The sequence below is a fragment of the Corapipo altera genome, unplaced genomic scaffold, assembly GCF_003945725.1.
Source record: "Corapipo altera isolate COAL_440 unplaced genomic scaffold, ASM394572v1 2b, whole genome shotgun sequence".
Lineage (NCBI taxonomy): Eukaryota > Metazoa > Chordata > Aves > Passeriformes > Pipridae > Corapipo > Corapipo altera.
Window position 1 is genome coordinate 31,603,696 of NW_020884874.1, and position 19,758 is coordinate 31,623,453.

At 39.5% G+C, this 19,758-nt stretch overlaps 1 protein-coding gene across 4 annotated transcripts in view; it reads right to left on the minus strand.

The window, feature by feature from the left end:
• Window positions 1-358: 358 nt before the first annotated feature.
• Window positions 359-19,758, minus strand: part of PRKN (parkin RBR E3 ubiquitin protein ligase) — a 704,427-nt gene continuing 685,027 nt past the window's right edge. For 3 of the 4 annotated variants that reach the window (XM_027634131.1, XM_027634130.1, XM_027634132.1), the window contains exons 10-12: window positions 16,908-16,994; window positions 6,018-6,135; window positions 359-1,609 (exon numbers count right to left, since the gene is read on the minus strand). In XM_027634131.1, coding sequence (XP_027489932.1) covers window positions 1,500-1,609; window positions 6,018-6,135; window positions 16,908-16,994 — 315 coding nt within the window. In that variant the 3' untranslated portion in view covers window positions 359-1,499. The remainder of the gene's footprint in view (window positions 1,610-6,017; window positions 6,136-16,907; window positions 16,995-19,758) is intronic. The other variant, XM_027634133.1, reaches the window with a different exon arrangement.

The window sequence follows — 19,758 nt, forward strand, 5'->3', positions numbered from 1 at the left end:
TGTTTCCTCAGACTTTTAATGTCTCTTCCAGTTTAGACAGATGAGTACTCCACTGCTTTTACCAATTGGATATTTTTGTAGTGAGCATGGGATTTTTTTAATACCTCAAGGTTCCTGCTCTGTACTGATATGAGGCACACCCATATTTTCAGGACTCTACAGTCATGCCATACAAAATATTAGTTCAAACTTGATAAAAGAAGACCATGGCTGTGGCATTTATTTTGTTCTAGTGTTATGTTTTAATCAAAGGGCTAGCCTCTCAGCTGGGAGTTTTAATCAGTCAAGGCAATGCATGACCCACCGAACATCTTTGTACTCACTTACTTTGTATTCAAATAAAAAAAAGAAATAAGAGTTTAAATTTTTGACCACTTTATTTATTGTGCGTTTTTTTTCCAAAACTAAATTGTGCAAATCCTTACAGGGCATGTTGGATGTGGACATTACCAATTTCATTTCAGAATAAGACAGCAATGTAAAGATCACAAACAGTAAAATTGTTCAGGCTTGGAAATACTATTAAACTTCATTTGCTGTGTTAATGTTGTAAAATGAGGGAGTCCCTGTGCCCCACACTGCATTTTCAGAATTATACCCATATTCTAATACAATTTAGGAGAATGCTGATAGAGAAAAGCCCTGAGAAGTGTCCTCCTTCCTCACTTTGCCATGTCCAAAGTATTCCGTAGGAAAAATGAAGCCCTGTGAGCTTAGCTTGCACAACACTTAATTGGATTCAGTCACCACTGTAGCAACAGTCGCAGACAGAGCTGAAACCGCATTCTTAGCTAATCTTCCCATTGTAACAAAGTATATAATGAGTAGGTAGGCAGGTTTCATGTTGTATGTCACAAATACACAAGCCCAAGTATGGCATAAAGCTGGATGCTTCTATGGGAATTTGATTTGAAAGCAAAACCAGTCCCTATAGAAAGCCTGTTAGGAAGAAACCCTGAGAAAACCCTTAAGAGCCACAGTCTTCCCTTTGCCAAAAAAGCTGTTAAGAAATACTGCCTCAAAATCAAAATTTATGCTGAATGAGCAAAGAAGTAGTCAAAGAAAAAAGCAGATCCTCTACTCCTCTTGATGCTCACACACTCACATACACACTGTGCAGGCTCCTCACTCCTGCAGGAGTTATGGATTCCTGACTATAAATGTCAAGTAAAGTTCCTCATGGTAACCCTGTCTGCTCTCCATGCTGACAGACTGCATGAGTTCAGAAAGTTGCACTTTACCCCTCTTTGTACCACAATGAGCAAGTCTGTCCATTAAAACAATAACTCTCTTTACTTAGTGAATTTAAACCCCTTGTCATAACTTCAATGTGATTTTGGTATGATTGCATATGCAAGAAAGCAAAAAAACCAACAAACTAGGCCAACTTCTGAACCCTGCGTCCCTGAAACCTCTGGGAATTTTGCTCAAGCAAGGAGTTCAGAATTTGGCCCCAATGAAAGCTTTAGCAGCAGCAGCACAGGCTGTCTTCAGCACCACTAGTCAAACCAGTGATCTCCCATGCAGGTTCTGTTCCACTCCAGGCCACAGTTCCAGCACCACTCAAATCTGCACTGAGGGCGAGGACATTTCATGTGCATGCAGCCACCTGCAAAACAGCAATGGAATGGATTTGGTACTTGGCAAACACTTAGAGATGTTAATCAACAATTAAGAGCATTAAAATCAACTTTCTTAGGCATTCATTTACCAATTAAGTAAAATATTTTATAAAAGAAAAGTACAAACCTGAAGAATATTTCCCTGGGCTTTCTAAAACCTGCTACTCCCTGTAATATGCTGGTCTTACCTTAGGGACTGCAGGAGTAGGAGGAAATGAGAAAAAACTCTGCTAGGGATAGGGAAAAGAATGAGTCAATGGCCTCTCAAAGCAGTCATGGAGGTGTCTCCTCAAGGTTACTCTATGCTAGTCCAGCTGTGAGCCAGAAAATAAACAAAATTAATTTTTTTTTTCATTTGTATTCAACAACTGCAAGATTTGCAGAGAGTAAGTCAGGAGATACAGACTTTAGTGGCTGACTGCTGATTATATAAAAATGACATTAGTAATTTAGGCTGACCTACTGGCTGACCTTTTTAGTATCTGAAGCAGCCTTTTGATCACATCAGTGTTTCCTGTGTGTTGGGTTTCTTACTTGCCCATACCATGAGAGCAGTTTTAATCTCTCTGCTCACAACCTTGATCAAAAGTTTATTTTGTAATATATAAAACATTAACATTGTCAAAGGTCATTACAGAAATACATTTCAAATGGAAATTATGTTGCTTACCACACAAAGAGATCTTTTGCATAATTCAAACTGAGAGAAAAGTAGGCAGTATGAAGAAATGCTGAAATGTCATCTTGGTTTTACTCCAAATGGTGATGGGAGGTACAGGGAGTGTGTGTTCCCTACTGTACTGCTACCCTCACACCACCTTTTTTATAAATGCCACTCCAGAATGTTTCTCAGAAGGCAAAAACTGCAGGAGACACAAGAACTGGTTTGTTAAAATAGGCCTGTCTACTTCATCTGACAGAGAGAGAAAATTGTGATAGCAAGGTCTATTCATCAGTTTATATCTTTGTGCAAGAAATGCAATGCACCAAAAAATTTTTTATCTTATTTAAATGTAAACATACCAATGGCCAGCCTCCATGTTTCAGTTTATTTAAAGTTTAGACCCAGTCCTCTCTTACAATTTGTATTAGATCATCACTGAGTAAAACTCATCTCAGTCCTGGCACAGGACTCAATCCCCAGTAGACACCCTCTACCAAACGTGGGTCCTACCTTCTAAGCTACATACATCATGTTATTCTCTGCTACATGGCAGCTGAGATCAGCCATCAGAGTGGAGAGTGTCTCAAGCAATGTGACCTAGAGCTTTGTGAGTACAGCAGTCCTCTAAGAGGCATGGATGTGTGTTTAAACTCACTCAGACCGGGAACTCAGCTGTAGGAAAGTGTTTCTCTCTTTCACTTCAGCTATTATAGGAAAGTTATTTGCATCCAGAAATATTCTGGAATGCCTATAGTTTACACAGAGTATTACAGAAAAGTTACTGGCATTGCCACTATCCCTTGTAAAAGACAGTGTCCACAGATGCATTTGGGGAAGGAAAGCACAATTATTCTCCTGTGGGGAGTCAGTGTACTCCTTCCAAATGAAGACTGTTGGCAGAGTTCAGTGTAGAGTTGTCAGCTTCTTGACAGCAGCCGTACTTAGGCAGCTCTGAAGTGCTTCTCTCAGTTTACAAATGGCAGCCTACAAGCTGGCACATGCAGTAACCATGACTAAAGAAGAAAGCAAGCACTGCACTTTTTAAGCTTCATGCATTAATTTGCAGAATGACAGAATCAATGAGGTGGGAAGGTCCCTTTAGAGAACATCCAGTCCAAACCTCACTGCTCAAAGCAGGGTCATACTGAAGTAGGGTGCTCAGGTTGCGTCCAGTTGGGTTTTGAACATATCCTAGAATGGAAACTCTTTCTGGGCAACCTGTTTGAATCTTCAGCTGCCACACAGTAAAAGGATGTTCTTGTGTTTAAATGCAATTTCCCGTGTTTCAATTTGTGTGCACTGCTGCCTGTCCTTTCAGTGGGTACTGAGAATAATTTGCCTCTGTTTTCTTTGTTTCTCCCATCACATATTTATTTATACAGTCCTTTTTTCATCTTTTCATTGGAATCACAGATGCATGGAATAGGTAAGGTTGGAAGGGACCACAGTGGTGATCCAACCTCGCTGCTCAATCAGGGTCATCCTAGAGCACATTGTGCAAGATTATGTCCAGACAGTTCTTCCGTATCTCCAGTGAGGGGGACTCCACAACCTTTCTGGGCAATCTGTTTCAGTGCTTGGTCACTCACACAGTAAAGATCATCCTCATATTCAGGTGGAACTTCCTGTGCATCCGTTTCTGCCCATTGCCTCTTCTCCTATTGCTAGGCGCCACTGAGAAGAGCCTGGCTCCATGCTCTTGACATTCTCCTTCAGACACTTAGAGACATTGATGAGGTTCCCCTCTCAGTTGTCTTTTCTTGAGGCTGAATAGGCCCAGCTCCCTCAGCCTCAGAGAGATGCTCCGGTCCTTTTTCCATCTTCACAGCCTCCATTGGACCCACTCCATGAGCTCCATGTCTCTCTTGTACTGAGGAGCCCAGAACTGGACACAGTACTCCAGATGCAGCCTCACTAGGGATGAGTAGAGGGCTTGACCTGTTGGCAATGCTCTTCCTAATGCACTCGAGGATACCATTGGCCTTCTTGACCACAAGGACACACTTCTGGCTCATGGACAGCTTGTTGTTGACCCCCAGGTCCTTCTCCGCAGAGCTGCTTTCCAGTAGGTCAGCCAACAGCCTGTACTAGTGCATGGGGTTATTCTTCCCCAGGTGCACGACCCTGCATTTGCCTTTGTTGAATTTCAGAAGGTTCCTCTCTGCCCATCTCTTCAACCTGTTGAGGTCCTTCTGCAGCACAATCAGCCAATTACAGTGTGTCAAACATTTCTAGCCTACTACCATGGTTTTGGCATTTTTTATTATGAGGCACTGTTCTGAACTGGGTCAGGCTATAAGCAAGGAAAAGTTTTTTCCTGCTTATTATCCATTTTCAATAAATGTTTTCATTCAAAGGTAAAAAGTAGAACTGCCTTTTTGATAAAATGGGGATTTTTAAAAGCAACGTCCCTAAACTTTTGTGGGAGTTGTGTAAATGGTATCAAATAGGAATATCCTGTTTGTGACAAATGTTAACTGCCTATAATTTAACAGTAAAGATTCTGTAGCCCAGCCTAAGAGAAAGTAAAGGTCCTACCACTCCTTCAACCTGACCAGAAGGTTTCTTTTCATTTGGCTGTGCACACAAACTGTTAAATATTAATAGTCACCATTATCATCTACTTCTAATGCAGTTAAAACTTCTGTTTCCAGCCTTGTTTTACAAGTCTGTAAATAAGATTTTTGACCAAGCCTTCTGTTATCTCTTGTCTGCTGCCCACCTTGCTCTCTACATGATGCCAAACCTTGTCTCACCTTACCACTCTTGAATTCGTGGTTTTTTCCTTCTGTTTCTTGTGCTTGAAGGTGTCTCCCACTTTCTAACTGCCAACTGCCTTCTTCTCTTTCATCAAACCCCAGATTTCAGGAATTTGTCCTATTTCTTCCTCAGTAATACTTCTGCAGTATCACTGCTTGAAGTGTTCTCTTCTTGCAGTTCACAGTGTCTTATTTGGTGTTTTCAGTGTTCCATGTGAATAAGTGATGCCACAAAACTGAGAAGCATCTCTAAATACTTCTATAATATCTAGGCAATAAATTTAATATATTTTTATTAATTAATTAATATAAATACCATTAAATCTTGGAATAGCATTAATGCATAATATATAGCCTATTTACCATCCCTGTTCCCCGTTTTAACCATCCCACTGCCAGCAGATTACTTTGCTTCCTACACAGTAAACATCGATTAGTGCAAACTGTCAGGACTCATGTTTGCTTCCTTTAATTTGCACTTCTACCATGGGCATGTGACTGGGTTGAGATAAATCTCATCTAAATTCAGCCATATATTGTGTAGACATCTACAGCAGGACTCATTCTCCACATCCCACTTTTAGGTGTGATTCTTCTGTCCTACATTAGACATATGTTCTGCTTCATTGTGATATAAGTTTTACCCTACAAATGTCTATTTTTCCCAGTGACAATGGTAAATCTAGACAACTAACTGGATATCCAGTCATATGAATGCTACATCCAGTGCCTCATTTTCCCTACCTACAAAACAGCCAGGCATTTTGTGAGGCTTGATTGGTGGTTTTAGAACTAAGTGATTTAATGTTTTCAAGATAACTTAGATAAAGTGACAGAGGCAATTATTCAAGTTCTGTGTGCTCTCCCTATCTTGGAATAATACTATGAATATGTACACATGCACATTTATACATTTCTTTGGTAAAGTGAATTTTAAAAGACAGTTAAATACAAGATATATAATAAATTTACCATTTTTTTCCACTGGAATATTGCAGTTGGGGCATGGCTTGGTTGTCTTCTTGATTGTGTCTCTAGATGCTTCTTCCCATCGAGCTTGCATGGCTGCATGTTCATCAACTACATACCCCTGCAAAGAGAGAGCAAAATCACGTGTGGGCACAATCTTGAAAGGCTGCGCTGGGACATGATGTCTACACTGAAGTGAGAACCATTTACCTGCAAGAAACAGACAGGCTAGGTAGGCTGGACTTTGTGAGAGATGCAGCAGTTCTGCTTCAAAATGCAGACTGTTTTCTCCCAGTGTGCAAAACACAGGTACTGTGTTAGATCCTGAACTGCAGGATGATGGGGGTAGCAACAGCAGTGGAAGCATGTGCCTTCCTGGAGATTCCTCCTAAATCCAGCAGCAGCACAGGCTGTGTCCTCCCCACTGCTCCCTGCCCTGAGTGGCAGGCAAAGCCCCAGCAGGAGGACATGGGGACATCAGCCGTGCTGCAAATGCACAAAGACAGGTAAAGCAAAAGGCAAGGCGAAGCAGCAGTCAGGTGAATCCAGCTGAGACATGACATGTTAGACGCCGTAGGCTTGATTCTGCTTCAGGGATTAAAGCCCGTGCAAGAAAACAAAAACCACCAAGGCAATGCAACACTTGATAATGCATAATGGTGGGGTGTCTGGAAGGAAACTGTTTTTCATAATAAAGCATATGCCTTTGTGTCAGAAGTCTGGGGTTCATTCCAACATAAATCCATGTAAATTTAAGAGGCACGAAGAAGGAACAGAAAAATTTTAGAGAAAAAGTAAAAAAATCCACCCGTGAGCAATGAAAGCAATCAGCTCCCCAGACAGAATTACATAGATGAAAAAAGTCATCATGAAGAATGTAAAAGGGGCTCCTGTGTTTGTCCTATTTATGACTGGGACAAAATTACATAATCTACACAAGTGGCCTATTTGGCAGTTTCCTACCTAAAATGATGGTACAAGGACAAAAGAGATGGCAGTGCCTTGAGTAATTTCTATCACACAAGGTTGGCAACTGTGTGAATAGTAGCTGTAAAGAATGTATGTAGGTTCCAGCCTTGAAACTCTGCTCTCTCCATTTGTAATGTGGGTTTTTTCAAGCATGTGGGAAAATGGTAATTTTAGATTATTTAATTTCTAACAATTTCTGTAACTTCTTTGTGTATACCTTCAAAATACTTGTAGTCTGTCATGTGGACCCAAATATTAATTTAAATGGATAATTTTTTTAATATATTTATTTTGAGTAAGACTAAAAAAAGGAAATTGGCTCAACTTTTAAAAATGCAACACAACCATAACTCCTCTTGATTTCTTGTCATCTACTATTGATAAAACCTGTAAGTTGTTGCAGTGTCAGTGAGTAAGACCGAGATTTTAATTCTTGCCTGAAGTGACCTGAGTTAAAATGGAATAAAAAAGAGCAGCATCTGCAGAAATTTTTTTCCAACTCATCTGGTGGCCATTGCAATATGCATTTAAAAACAAAACAAAACACAAAACAAGAAAAAATCTCCACAGGCTTCTTTTAATCAGGAAACCTCAAAATTGTGTGTTTGGTATTATCTATTTTATTTACCTATATCAGTCTCCTGAACCCATGAACCCCTTTTGTTGCTCCTCACTTACTTTTCTATATTTTGCCAATCTTTTTGATGTAGAGGTGACAAAAGTGTACAAAGTGACTTTTACCTTTGGCTCTCTGCTTCTGGAAAGGGAACTCAGCCCTGTACCCTGCTGGATTATTCTGCAATTCGTCAGAAAGATGACCTCTATACAACAGCACATTAGTAAGTTCTGGGTAATAGAAAAAGCTGCTCAGGCTAATAGCAAAGAACATAATCTAGTATTGATTTTGCAACACCTTGATCTTAAGGAAGGATTACTTTAGCAAGCAATCTGAGCTAGCTCAGAGAGGCCTGAACAGAAGGTGGGGAAAAAAGGGAATGCTTGACCTGGGCCTCAGTTTGCCCAGTGACAGAAATAAGATGATACTAATTTAATCTCATTTTCATGGGAATTCATTACTTAACATCCATGCAGATGATTCAAGATGAAAATCACTATAGCAGTGATAAAACCCTGCTATTCTTTTCAGAATAGCCAAATGGGAAGACCAGAGTATTTTTAATTTTTTTAGTCAGCCCAGAAGAGCTTCACAGTGGCTCTATTTTCTCAAATAGTCCAAATCCAGTGTTTTAATACTTGCAAACACATTTCTTTCTTGTCTTCTTGTGTTTGTTGTGACCTAATAGCAAATGACACTGAGGCAAAATTTCACATATCAAATTGCTCATTTCATTCGAATAAACATTTTTAATCTCAGTTCTGAAAAAAAAATACAAACTTGGGAGTGCTTAGGAATGTCTAAAAGAAACAACTAACCACATATATGCAGTTCATCAAGAAAAAACAAATTGCTGAAAACAGCAGAGTGAATTAATATTTTAATATTTTCCATTGCGAATATTCTAGCATGAACTAGCTGCAGCAGCATGACATTTTCAGCCCATTAGAGCTGAAACATCCCTCCTCTGCCCAGTCTTGCCGATTGCTAAGTTAAAGACTTCTTGCTGCAGGAAGCAAATACAGAGAAATGGCACAGTGATGGAATCCCTCTGATTCAGTAAGGAAATCATACCATCCAGATCTATGAGCCTCCAGTGTTCACGTGCTTTATGTGCTCCACATGCAATGGTGGCGAGCACTCATTTTTTCCTCAAACAATAGAAAAAAAGTGTATGGTAATTCTTTATTATCTATTTTATTATCTATTTATTATCTATATTTTGTGTCTATTTAAATCATACTCTTACGTCCTAAACTAGCAAACCTAATTTCCTTTGCAATGACCTAGGTAATAGAGCAGGTCTGTCAAGCAGAGGTGTCTCTCGCTTTCCTTGTTTTGCCTGGTCTTGGTTAGGAAGTTCAGAGATGCTCCAGGCGTGCATCACATCAGTTTGCTGAGGACAGGAGACTTTGATCGCTTCTGTTGCTGACTTAACACAATATGCTCTAATTCTCCAATTACTACAAAATATTTGTCCCAACCCTACTGAAAAGCTACTAGATTTCATCCATGCCACTTTATGAATAATTTTTTTGATTCTCAACTGTGCTGCACATTACGACCAGTAATGAATACTCACAAATAAGAGGAAGCTACAGTAAGAACTGTTGCAAGCATTATTCGACATCCCCTCTGCAATATTCCCTTAGTGAGATGGGAGAAAAAGTCTGTCTTGTTACCCCTGGGTAAGAAGGATGTAGATTTACTTCTGTTTCTATGCGGAGTCTTTTGGAAAAACTAACAGGGATAAAGAGACCACAGAGACTGCTGAGGACCATACAGCAATACAACAACATGGAAAAGGAAAGCTTTTTATGCACTTAATCCATATCATGCAGTACTGGAAAAAAACCTACAGGGACAGAAAGCATCTTGAAATAGAAATAAAGTGTCCTTCTTAAAGCAGCATCTCATTCAGGTAATAGAGCACACATCAACCTTTCAGCAGAACTACATAAAAGAAATGAACTATGTGTTCACAGACAGCAACTAAGCAGTACCATCTAAGTGAAAAAAATTCATGGTAAAATTTCTAGTTAAAAAAAATTGAAAGCATTAGATACATAACATTAAATTCTGACATCCATCAAATTATATGCTGTCTTATTATAAGCTTCTTTTATGATCATGCTTATTTCGCCCACTATAGACAACATCTGAAGACTGAAGACCCTTGATTCAGAATAGAATGTGAAGCTGTTAACCTTATGTTTTGCTTTGCTTTAGTGAATGTAATTTCTGCACTCCTGCTTGCTTGCTCTTGGGGCTTCATTCCTTTCTGATAAGAAAAGAAAGCTGGTCATGCATAACTTAAAAAAAATGCATCCTAGTGCAGCTTTCTTTAAATCTGAAATAAATTTGCTTTGGATCAGAAATGCTTCATTTAAAGTTAATTTTTCTTGGAAAAATAAGCTTTTTATTTAATAGAAATATGTACAATTATGACTTTATGTGAAATACAGATTTTTAAAAAGGTTTAGATGTCTCAAAACAGAAAGTATTACTAATTTTCTAACATCAATGTGAGAAAAGCTACGTATACTTGAAAGCATTTGAAAGGAAGACAAAGAATAATTCATTGTACACAAAGCAATGTTCAGCCCACCATAATATTTATATTAACAGAGCCCACTACAGCTAGAGCTGTAAGCAAAACCAGCCTTATCAGTTGAAGCTGTATCTACACGGGGTGGTGACAGTCCAACTTAAATATGTTTTGTCTTCTTAGCTTCTACAGGGCTGTTTCATGAACACCATCACGAGTTAACATGCTGCTGTGTTTACTGGTGCCTTCAGTTGTGGGGATAAAAATAGCAGATGTCTAGGGCAATAGATAGATTAGAGGGATTTTGGAAGAAAATGCATTATTTGAGCCGTTTAAGAGTCAAAATCTCAAAAAGAAAGGTGTTGAAAGCTGTGGGAGTAGTGCTCTAATTCAGAGAGATTTAGGCTAATCAAAACAGTAAAATATGGCTATAGATAAGGACCGGAAAAGATATTCATTTCATGAGAATATGTTTCATGCACAGGAAAAATAGAGGTGTCAGTATAGCAGTGATCCAGTTAAATCCACATAAAGCAGTTTTGTGTGAACCAATTTGTCTGGTGTGCCTAGGGAATTCTGTTATAAAAAAAAAAAAAGTGCTGCTTTGTGACAAACTAGTTAAAATCGAATTGATATAAACAGGATATTATGTCAGATACAGGATGAAAGAGACTTTCACTAAATAATATCAGAGTGCTCTGGTTTGGTGACACTGCACATCAAGGTTCTCACCGCATGTTGAGGCCATTCATATAATGAATTAAATTCAGGTAGATGGTGAATATTGAATTTACACTGCTCAAAAGGAGAAAATCTAATCTAATACAGGTCATCCTTATATAACTCTTTTCCATGAGTGGAATAAAGAATGTGCCTTCTCCAGTAAGTGGCAACACAGCTGAAAATGACTGTCAGCTTAACCTCATAAACAAAAGCAGTCTGTCACATCTTTTTTGCTTTATTGCTGCCCAAAATAAGAAAGCTAAAATTCTCTTTATATAGTTCCCATCTATTTTTCAAAAGACAGAAAGTTAAGAACTATTCTCAGATTTCCTCTGGTGCATTTTTATTTATAACAGAGAGATTAATTTTACAGGATGTTTCTTGGTTATAGTTATTTTTCTTGCTCCTTTAATTAGGCACCTGTGGGTTGAGATGTCCTGAGCATGACATTGTGAACATACCAGCAATTAAAACCCTAAGCCTCAATTTCTTTTTCATTTGTTTTAGATACTTAATAATTCAAGATAGGTGTGCCATTTTTTGTAAAACCATGCTTTATTTAACTTTTAAAATTTACCTGACAGAAAAAAAAAATCAATGGCCTAATAATAGATGTTCCACATTTCCTCCTGTGACTCGGGACCCATTGAAAGATATTGTATATGGTGAACCTCTTCAGTATCTTTTTCTTTCACTAAAATACGGTGAAATAATTCATATTTTTTGTGGTTAGCTTTTACTATTCATCACTTAGATTATCATTAGCCACTTAGAGACCAGGCTTCACAACCCTACACTCTTGCTGGAAGTCTACAGCATAAGAGGTTAGAAGCTGTTGTTCCATGATGGAAAGGGAAGCCTGGCAAGTAATGCCTGTACATTTTATACCACCTACTGTCAGCTCCGAGACCTGACCTGCACACAGGAGGCAATGGGAGGATAAGATGGGCTGGAGGCTCACCTGCAGCCCAAGTGAGCTGGGAGCTTTTCCAGGAGCTACATCAAAACAGACTTCAGCAGGGTGCCAGGTGATGTGACAGGTTTTCCTGGATGTGTGCATGCACATGGATGTGCCATGTTGCACCTGTGCAACAAAAAACATTTCTGGGAAGTGATCAAATGTGTGTGCTTTGGAGCCAATTGTTTGCCTGAGATATCATGCCCGTGTTGGTTTGAGCCCAGAAACTCTGGTTAGGGGTGCAGCCAAGGAGCCCAGGAGGCACGTGCTGATGAATAGGATCAGGTTTGCCCTGACTCAGCTGAGGCACTGACTGCACTGCACTTGGTTAGGTCTGGTGGGTTCCTGGGCTGACAGGGGCTCTGGATAAGCTTTATACTGCCAGTTGCAGAACAGCAAAGCTACTGTCTGGATCCTACATTAGCTACCTGAGGACTGTGATGGTTCGGTAACAGTTGAAGTTTGATTTGATGTTGGTGGGTTTGGGGACAGGCTTTGGGATTTGGGTGACCAAGGCCTCTAGCTTATGGCTACACCCAGGACAGGCAGTGTCCCACAGGTTAAGAGTGGAGCTGAAGTGAAGTTTTACAGCAGCAGCTACAAACTTACACTGAAAGAGATGAATGGCTTTGAACCTATAGCTTTGTGGCTCAATAAAAATCCTGGTAAAGGATTCACTATGCAAGCCCATCCCAGACTGGATGTTTTATCTAGGCTTAGGTTTGCAGCTGTTACTGGCCTAGCAGTAATAGTGGAGTTTGTTCAAATGAGATGAACCAGATTTATGTCTGGGTTTCCTACAAGGACTGCTAGCCTGGATTTATGGAATAAGACGTAAGATATTCTTTTAGGTTCAAGCCTTTGAATGCAGGTTATAGGAGGGATTTGTGTACAGCCCTAACTAGAGAAATACATCATGATGTTTAATTTATTCTCTTTACTAAATTCACAGCAAATTCTGAAAAAGCAAAGTTGCTAAAAAGCTCTTACCTTTTTACAATTACACATTCACTGACTTGGTAGGACAATGTAATCAGCTGCTTCTTGGAGAAAGTTTGTCCACAGAACCGTTTCTAAAACATACCTTTTTATAACACATTTCATCCAGTTTCTGTCACTTTTTTCCCCAAAAACATTTATGACTCATTGCCCCATATTCTATTAACTTATTTATATATGCACCACTTTTACACCAGAGTCATTGCTATTGCTATTACAGTTTACCTTGCAGGTGTCTTATCAACATGCCCAGCACCAAAATCATCCTGGAAGCTACTCTGAAAAAGTTCAAATCTGATATGTGGTCACATTTTATTGTCCAGGTGCTAGGGAGCAAGAGGGTGCATGGCGTATCCTTGTACAAAGAAAACCAACTAGAAAGATTTTGCGCTATGAAAGCTAATTTTAAGGTGGGGACTTACAGAGGAAGCTGGTTCATTGGTAGATTCCCCATCAGCATAGATTGTCTATGTGTGAGGTTAGAAGGGGCCAGGAAGCCTGGTTATGTGGTGTACATAGCAGGGACTATGTGGTTATTTCTAAACCTAAATCTGGCTGGAGTCACCTTTACTGTGTCATTGATTCCACCATGCACACTGTGCCTTTTAATTAATCCTGTTTGACAACCCAAAGTTCAAACAGGTCCAAGAGGCTGCAATGGTTTTAAAACAAAGCTTCTCAAATGAAGTTGCCACAGCTAAATTTTATTTCCACCGCAATAATGTAACTTACATACTAAGATGGGAAATCATCAGCAATATCTGTGCACAGATCTGGTCTGATACACCAGTAGGTGTATGATACAAGGTCATGATACACCAGCAGTGGGCTGCTCTCTGCATGCCGGCTGCCGAGTTTGCCTCTTCTACACCAAGCAGCAAACAATGCCCTTTAGCTTCCCACTATTATACGGTTCCAAATCCTTTATTTTGAATAGCTTTTCGAAGCACCACATGTGGCACCTGCTTTGTCCCTCCTATGCCCTGCAGCTGCAGTTGCCCTCTTCCTTCCTCCTGCCAACTGACTCCATTCCCCTTTCCCTACTGTTCTCCCCCACTTCACAGTCTCACCAGGTCCATTCCCCTCTCTTGACCTCAGGCTTCCTCTTCACTCTTTCTCATATCTGCCCAAGCACAGGCCCATTTCACCACCACCATTTATGTTTCCTGGACCCTCACAGCTGCGCCATGTCATCTCACTTCTCTCTTCCTTCTCTTCTTTCTGGAGCTTCCACTATATCTCTGACAGGTCACAGTCACTCCCATCAGCTTTTGGCTTTCATGGACACTCAAATGTCTCTATATCAGGCTTTACTTCTCCTTCTGAGGGATCTCCTCCAAGGCTTCCTAAATTGGTGTCAGGCTCTGAGGGGACTAGCAGACCTTGCTGTAAGAGTCTCCTGGAACCCCCACACCCTGCTCATGGCTCAGGAACCCATGTCAGCCTCTGCCCCAGTGACACTGAAGCAGGGCCTGCCTCCAGCTCCCCACATCCCTGCCCAGCCAGCCATGGGCCACCTGTGGATGCACCACCCACCATTTTGGCCCATCTCTGTCCTCAGGCACTGCCCTGACAGACCATACATGGAGAGTATTTCCCTGAGCCTGATCACGTATCCTGCACCTATTCTGGAGAGGAAAAGTTTACTTGCAGTGTGTCTGGTTGATCCTTAAATCTGACTGGTAGGGGTTGTGGCAATAAATAAAAGTTATAAAATAAATTATATGGATCCAGACAGGAGTCAAACTGCATGAGCTACAGACCACCCTGGAAGTGTATTATTCCTACCTTGAAACAGATGATGGTCACAGAAAAAAAAAATCCTGCTCACTGCTTCAGCAAGCAGCACAATAACAGCAAGTTAGGTCTGACACACAGACTTATGCACCTAGCATGGAAGGGCCAAAAAGAACAGACAGCCTGGAAGCAGAGGTGGATAAACATTTACATTAATCTCAGTGAGAGAGATGGAAACTGTCCCACATGCACTGCGCTCCATATATGCCTCACGAATGGTTTGTATGCACTGTATGGAGGTGTTGTGGGCAGGGGAGCTCTGTAGTGATGCTGTTTGGGTGAAACCAACATCTCACCAGCACCTGGGCTTGCCCTCTATCGGTTCTCTCTCGCTTTGCTCGCCTGGCTAAGGAAAGGGAGGGAAAACAGTGGCACAGCGGCACAGCACCACCTCGTGGAGAAGTTTAATTAGTGCAGCTCTCTTAGTTTCTTGTGGGGAAAAGAAGGCCGATCTAAGTCAATTAACTTCAGCTTAAGTTGGGGTCTAAATGAATTTTGCATAGGGCAATATTAAAATATTTAAAATAAACCACTGCTTCTTATGGTATTCTGATTTTTCCTGGCATACCTTTATCTCTGTCCTAGAACATAGGAATTATATGAACTCTAACTTTCACAGAGCCAACGTCGTTGAACTCATTTGTAACATGCCATGTTACAAATGGCATGTAACATGCCTAGGCAAAACTCTAGGCATGAATATACGGCTCACAGTTCATGTTGAGATGTATTCAAGTTCTAGCTAAATTTAATTAAGGTAAGACACTGAGTCAGTCTCCTACTTTACTAGGCTATTGGATGCTTTAAGTATATCTCAATTTCTCTGTTAAAGTTGCTTTGTTTTTCTATAAATGTGAATGGTAACTGGAAGACTGCTCTAAGGTTTCTGCAAATAAAATTAAACTGTTCTTCATAGAGGATAGTTAAGCTGCAAATCTTGTATATATATGGCTTCAAAGAAAGGGGTTGCACAGATTCATGGGAAAAAATTGCTGATAGCTGCTAAAGATAAAATACCCCATCTGCATCACAAATCACTAGAGGCTGATAAAGTAGATGGATTTTTGGGTCTCATACAATACACGTTTCAGTGCAACAGAGGTAGGTACCCTGTCTGACTACTAGGGTACAGGCTGTTTAATTCTGTCTCAGCCAGTGCTAATTCCTTCCATGAATTAGAAGAGCTTCACTAAGAAAGAGAAGAATCTTTACACAGGTAGTGTAATGTCTAGTGCAATGTCTGCAAAGTATGGCATATGAACCATCTCCAGGTAGCATATGGCATATGGCAAAGCTTCCCAGTAGAACTTCAGCTCCCTCCCAGTCTCTATGTTCAAACAGTGAGAGTCCCCAAAAGCTAGCCTCCAACAGAGCCTACCTGCAGGCACTGACAGGAGCTTGGCATGCCTCACTGAGAGCTGTCTGGATGCAGGTCTTCATCAGCACCTGCCCACAATTCTCTATCTGCCACACTGGACTCTGTGGGGGCCCAGGGTTTGAGTTTCCCCTTAGCATCAAGCATGCCAAGACATCTGAATACCAGCTTTCTGCTTCCTAGGAGTGCACCCTGGGCATCAAGCTGTGAGATATTTAGGGGGTGTCTTTCCTGTTTTCCTGTTCTTTCCACTTCCCACTTTCCCTCTCTCTTTTTTTTTTTTTTTTTTTTTTTAAATTGGAGAGACTGTGGTTTATGTGATTTATTTATTTAAAAGGAAACTTGAATCTCAACTGTAGAGAAATACCCAGAGAGAAATACTATTTCCTGTCCAGGTCTATAGCTACAATAGCTACAAAATTATAGAGCAGCATAGAATAATTATCATCTACCAGCTTCCAGCCTAGACAATCCATTTTTTATTTCTTTAAACTAAAACATAAATTATGAACAGCATTTTTGTGCATAGGCTGTATAGAAGTCTTGTTATTCAGTCCAAACTCACATGATTTCCTGACTGGTGCACTGAAAATAAGCTGAAAGGCAGCAAGACTACAGAAAGCCTTTCAAAAGTGTTCACATTGAATAGAGGCAACCCTAAAACACCCATTGGGAAGGCCTTTTCTTTATCAACGGATGGCAGAGCCCTGTGTGTTTCTGACAGAACTCAGCTACTCTATCAATCAAAGCGACTGAAATCCACTGCAGAGCCAATTCGGTAACTCTGATAGCTGGAGTAATTTAGCATGAACATAATTGCTTTTACTTAGGATTTTAATTAGCACCCATTTGACAAAGGTCACTCTAGCTGGGCCAGGGATAATTATCAGGAATTGTGAGAGCCCTACCTTCTGGGCCATGGCTCCCTGTGTGTTGAGGAGAGAGTTGCATTCCCCTTCATGGTATTCTTCTTTACATTCACGGCAGAACACAAACTGGGAAACAAAACAAAGCACACCAGTCATAAAAACATGCTAGGGATAAAGACAGCAGGTTACAATCATGAAGAGTCATATAGCAGATGATCCCTTGTCCTTCTCATCCCATTAAATTCCCATAATCCTACTAATTTTGCATCTTATTATACACTCTGATCATTAACACAACAATTTTGCTGTTATTATTATACATTTCATTGGTGAAGTAACATAAATGCCATTGTTAAAAATGAGATTTTGGTATATGGTTCATTTAGGGACATAAAGTCATACTAGGTACTTATGGCTGTGTTTCTGCTGCAGTGAAATCTGTTTATACAAGAAGGTTGATGGCTGAAACAAGCAGTTCTGCTTTATAGGGTTTGCTAACAGAAATAGTCTATTCATTGTTCTGAATAAAATGCATTCTCCATGGAAAACTATTGCTGACTTTACTAGGGGGTGACCATCTTATAAAGGCCATATGAAATGCCATTTTCTATGAAATTATATTCTTACCATAGACTTTTATAGAATGGTTAAAAAAATGTATAGAAAGGACACAAGGATAGGTTACTTAACATGGGGTTTACCTCTAGGCCCTTATTGTATTTCTGGCAATGGTTCTGGTTTCATCTTTCTTAAATAACATCGTTCTTTACCTAAGGTTTCATTGAAAAGTAATGTCTTTTGCAGATGAGTGAAACAATTGTCCCTACTTCAGTCTGAGCTGCCTCTGCCACCTACAGTGGTTCATATTTATCAAGTGTAATGCCTTTTCTTTAAACTCTAAAATGAAGATATCTGTCTTGACATGTGTCAAAATCTTCAACCCATCAATGCTACATTAAATTCTGTGTCCTTGCAGGTAAGGGGAAAAGTCAATAATATAAAATGGGTCTCTCTTATGCTGTTTTAAAGATGTGCTGTCTAGATGCAACTCTAAACTCTGAAAGATCTCTCAGCAGTAAGACATTCTGACTGGCATTATAAGCAAGACTGATAAAACAGCCTTGATTTTTACATACAGAGCTACATTCACATGTACTGAATAAAGGATATCAGGAGGACATGACACTAGAACATTTATCTGCCACAAATTCCAGCTTTTGCAATTTCATTTTGAACTCTTTCGAGCTGTATTTTCACTTTCCTAAGAAGCACTGAAAATCATATTTCATTGTCATGCTAAAGAAACTGCACTTTATAAAAAGAAGTATTGTTCAAGTCCAAAAGGATTGATCCTGTTATTCAGAAAGTCAGAGAAATTTGCAGCAGAGGAGTGCAGTGAATGTTGTAACTTCCACAGACATCAAACCTAATCATCTGTTTGCTTTTTTGTCACTTCTCTCCACTATTCTGACAATGATCTAAAATGTTTTGTTTTACTTCAGCCAACACTGATTTGTTAATTCACTTGTGGTTAGCAAACAGCTTCACAATGGAGGCACTTTTTTGCAATATATGTTGTATGAGAGGCTGCGTTACTGTAATAGAGCATCATTTAAATACAGTAATAATTTGCAGTGCATTAGTGGTCAAAAGATTCAGGCATGTTAAACACTGCACAAACACATATAGAGAGGTACTCTGCCTGGACACCTAAGATCTTAAAGACTTGTTATTCCTTAACATTTAATGTTATGCCCAGGTTTATCTGTATTTCCTACCATGTATCCTATTCTCTTTTTCCTTTGTGACTTTTCCTCCTTACGAACACATCTGACTGACAACATTTGTTTGACAGGGTTTTGTATACATTTGTATTATCACTGCGTTTATCACACAATGCCTCAGCTTGCTTTCCTCACTCCAATCTCTCTCACAAGTGCAATTTTAAACCCTTCATAAACATTGAAAACAGGGAAATAATGAAGAAAGAAAAAACCAAAACCCAGGGCATATATTTTGCAAAGACATTCTGGCTGCTTCACAATATAGTTTGAGGCATTGCTGTTTATTATAATAATGAAATTCATAAATTCATGCAGTACTATTTAAGATGTGAAATGCACTTTCTTATTAGAGAGTCCACATTTTATACTTACCTTTGAAATAAATTATCCTCAGGACCAATGTTACCAATTTTTTCCCCACAGGCTTGCTGGAAATATGCATGATTGTATAACTGGGCCTTTCACTAACAATTCTATATCCTGCAAGTAAGTCTATGAGTAAGCCTGCCACATCCTTGTAATGAAACAAAGCCTGAATTTTTTGTAAGACAGGATACTCTTTTCACATCTTATTAGATAATGGATGAGATGTAAAATCAGTTCTGTGGCAAAAGAACACCCCGGAGGCTGATCAGTTTGTCAGAATAAATAGGCATCTCCCAACAGAAATGCATTAAGCACACCCTTTTTATGGCAAAGCATGCATCATAAAGAAAAGGCATGTCACTTAAAACAAAGAGCAGTTTGTGATAGTTTTATTTGTTTTTTACATTCAGACATGAAAAATATATTACATTTTCAGTAACAAAATACAGCAACTGCAAAATTGCTGTCAGTTAGCTTGTATTTTGTGGTTTCATTAATATTAATACTGTTATTTTGCCCTTGGAAAGGAAAGGATTTGAGTTGTTCAGTCAGGATTTAATAGTTTTGCATAAATTTAATATTAATAAGTGTTAAAGTTACTATAAGTAGCATAATTACTAATAATAGTCACACTTTCTTTTCCTTCTTGTGCCAAAAAAAGACTGGCAGATTGCTGTGATAATATAAACAGCACATAAACTTTCTATGTCTTTGTGTATTTAGCACTTACTGTTGTTACC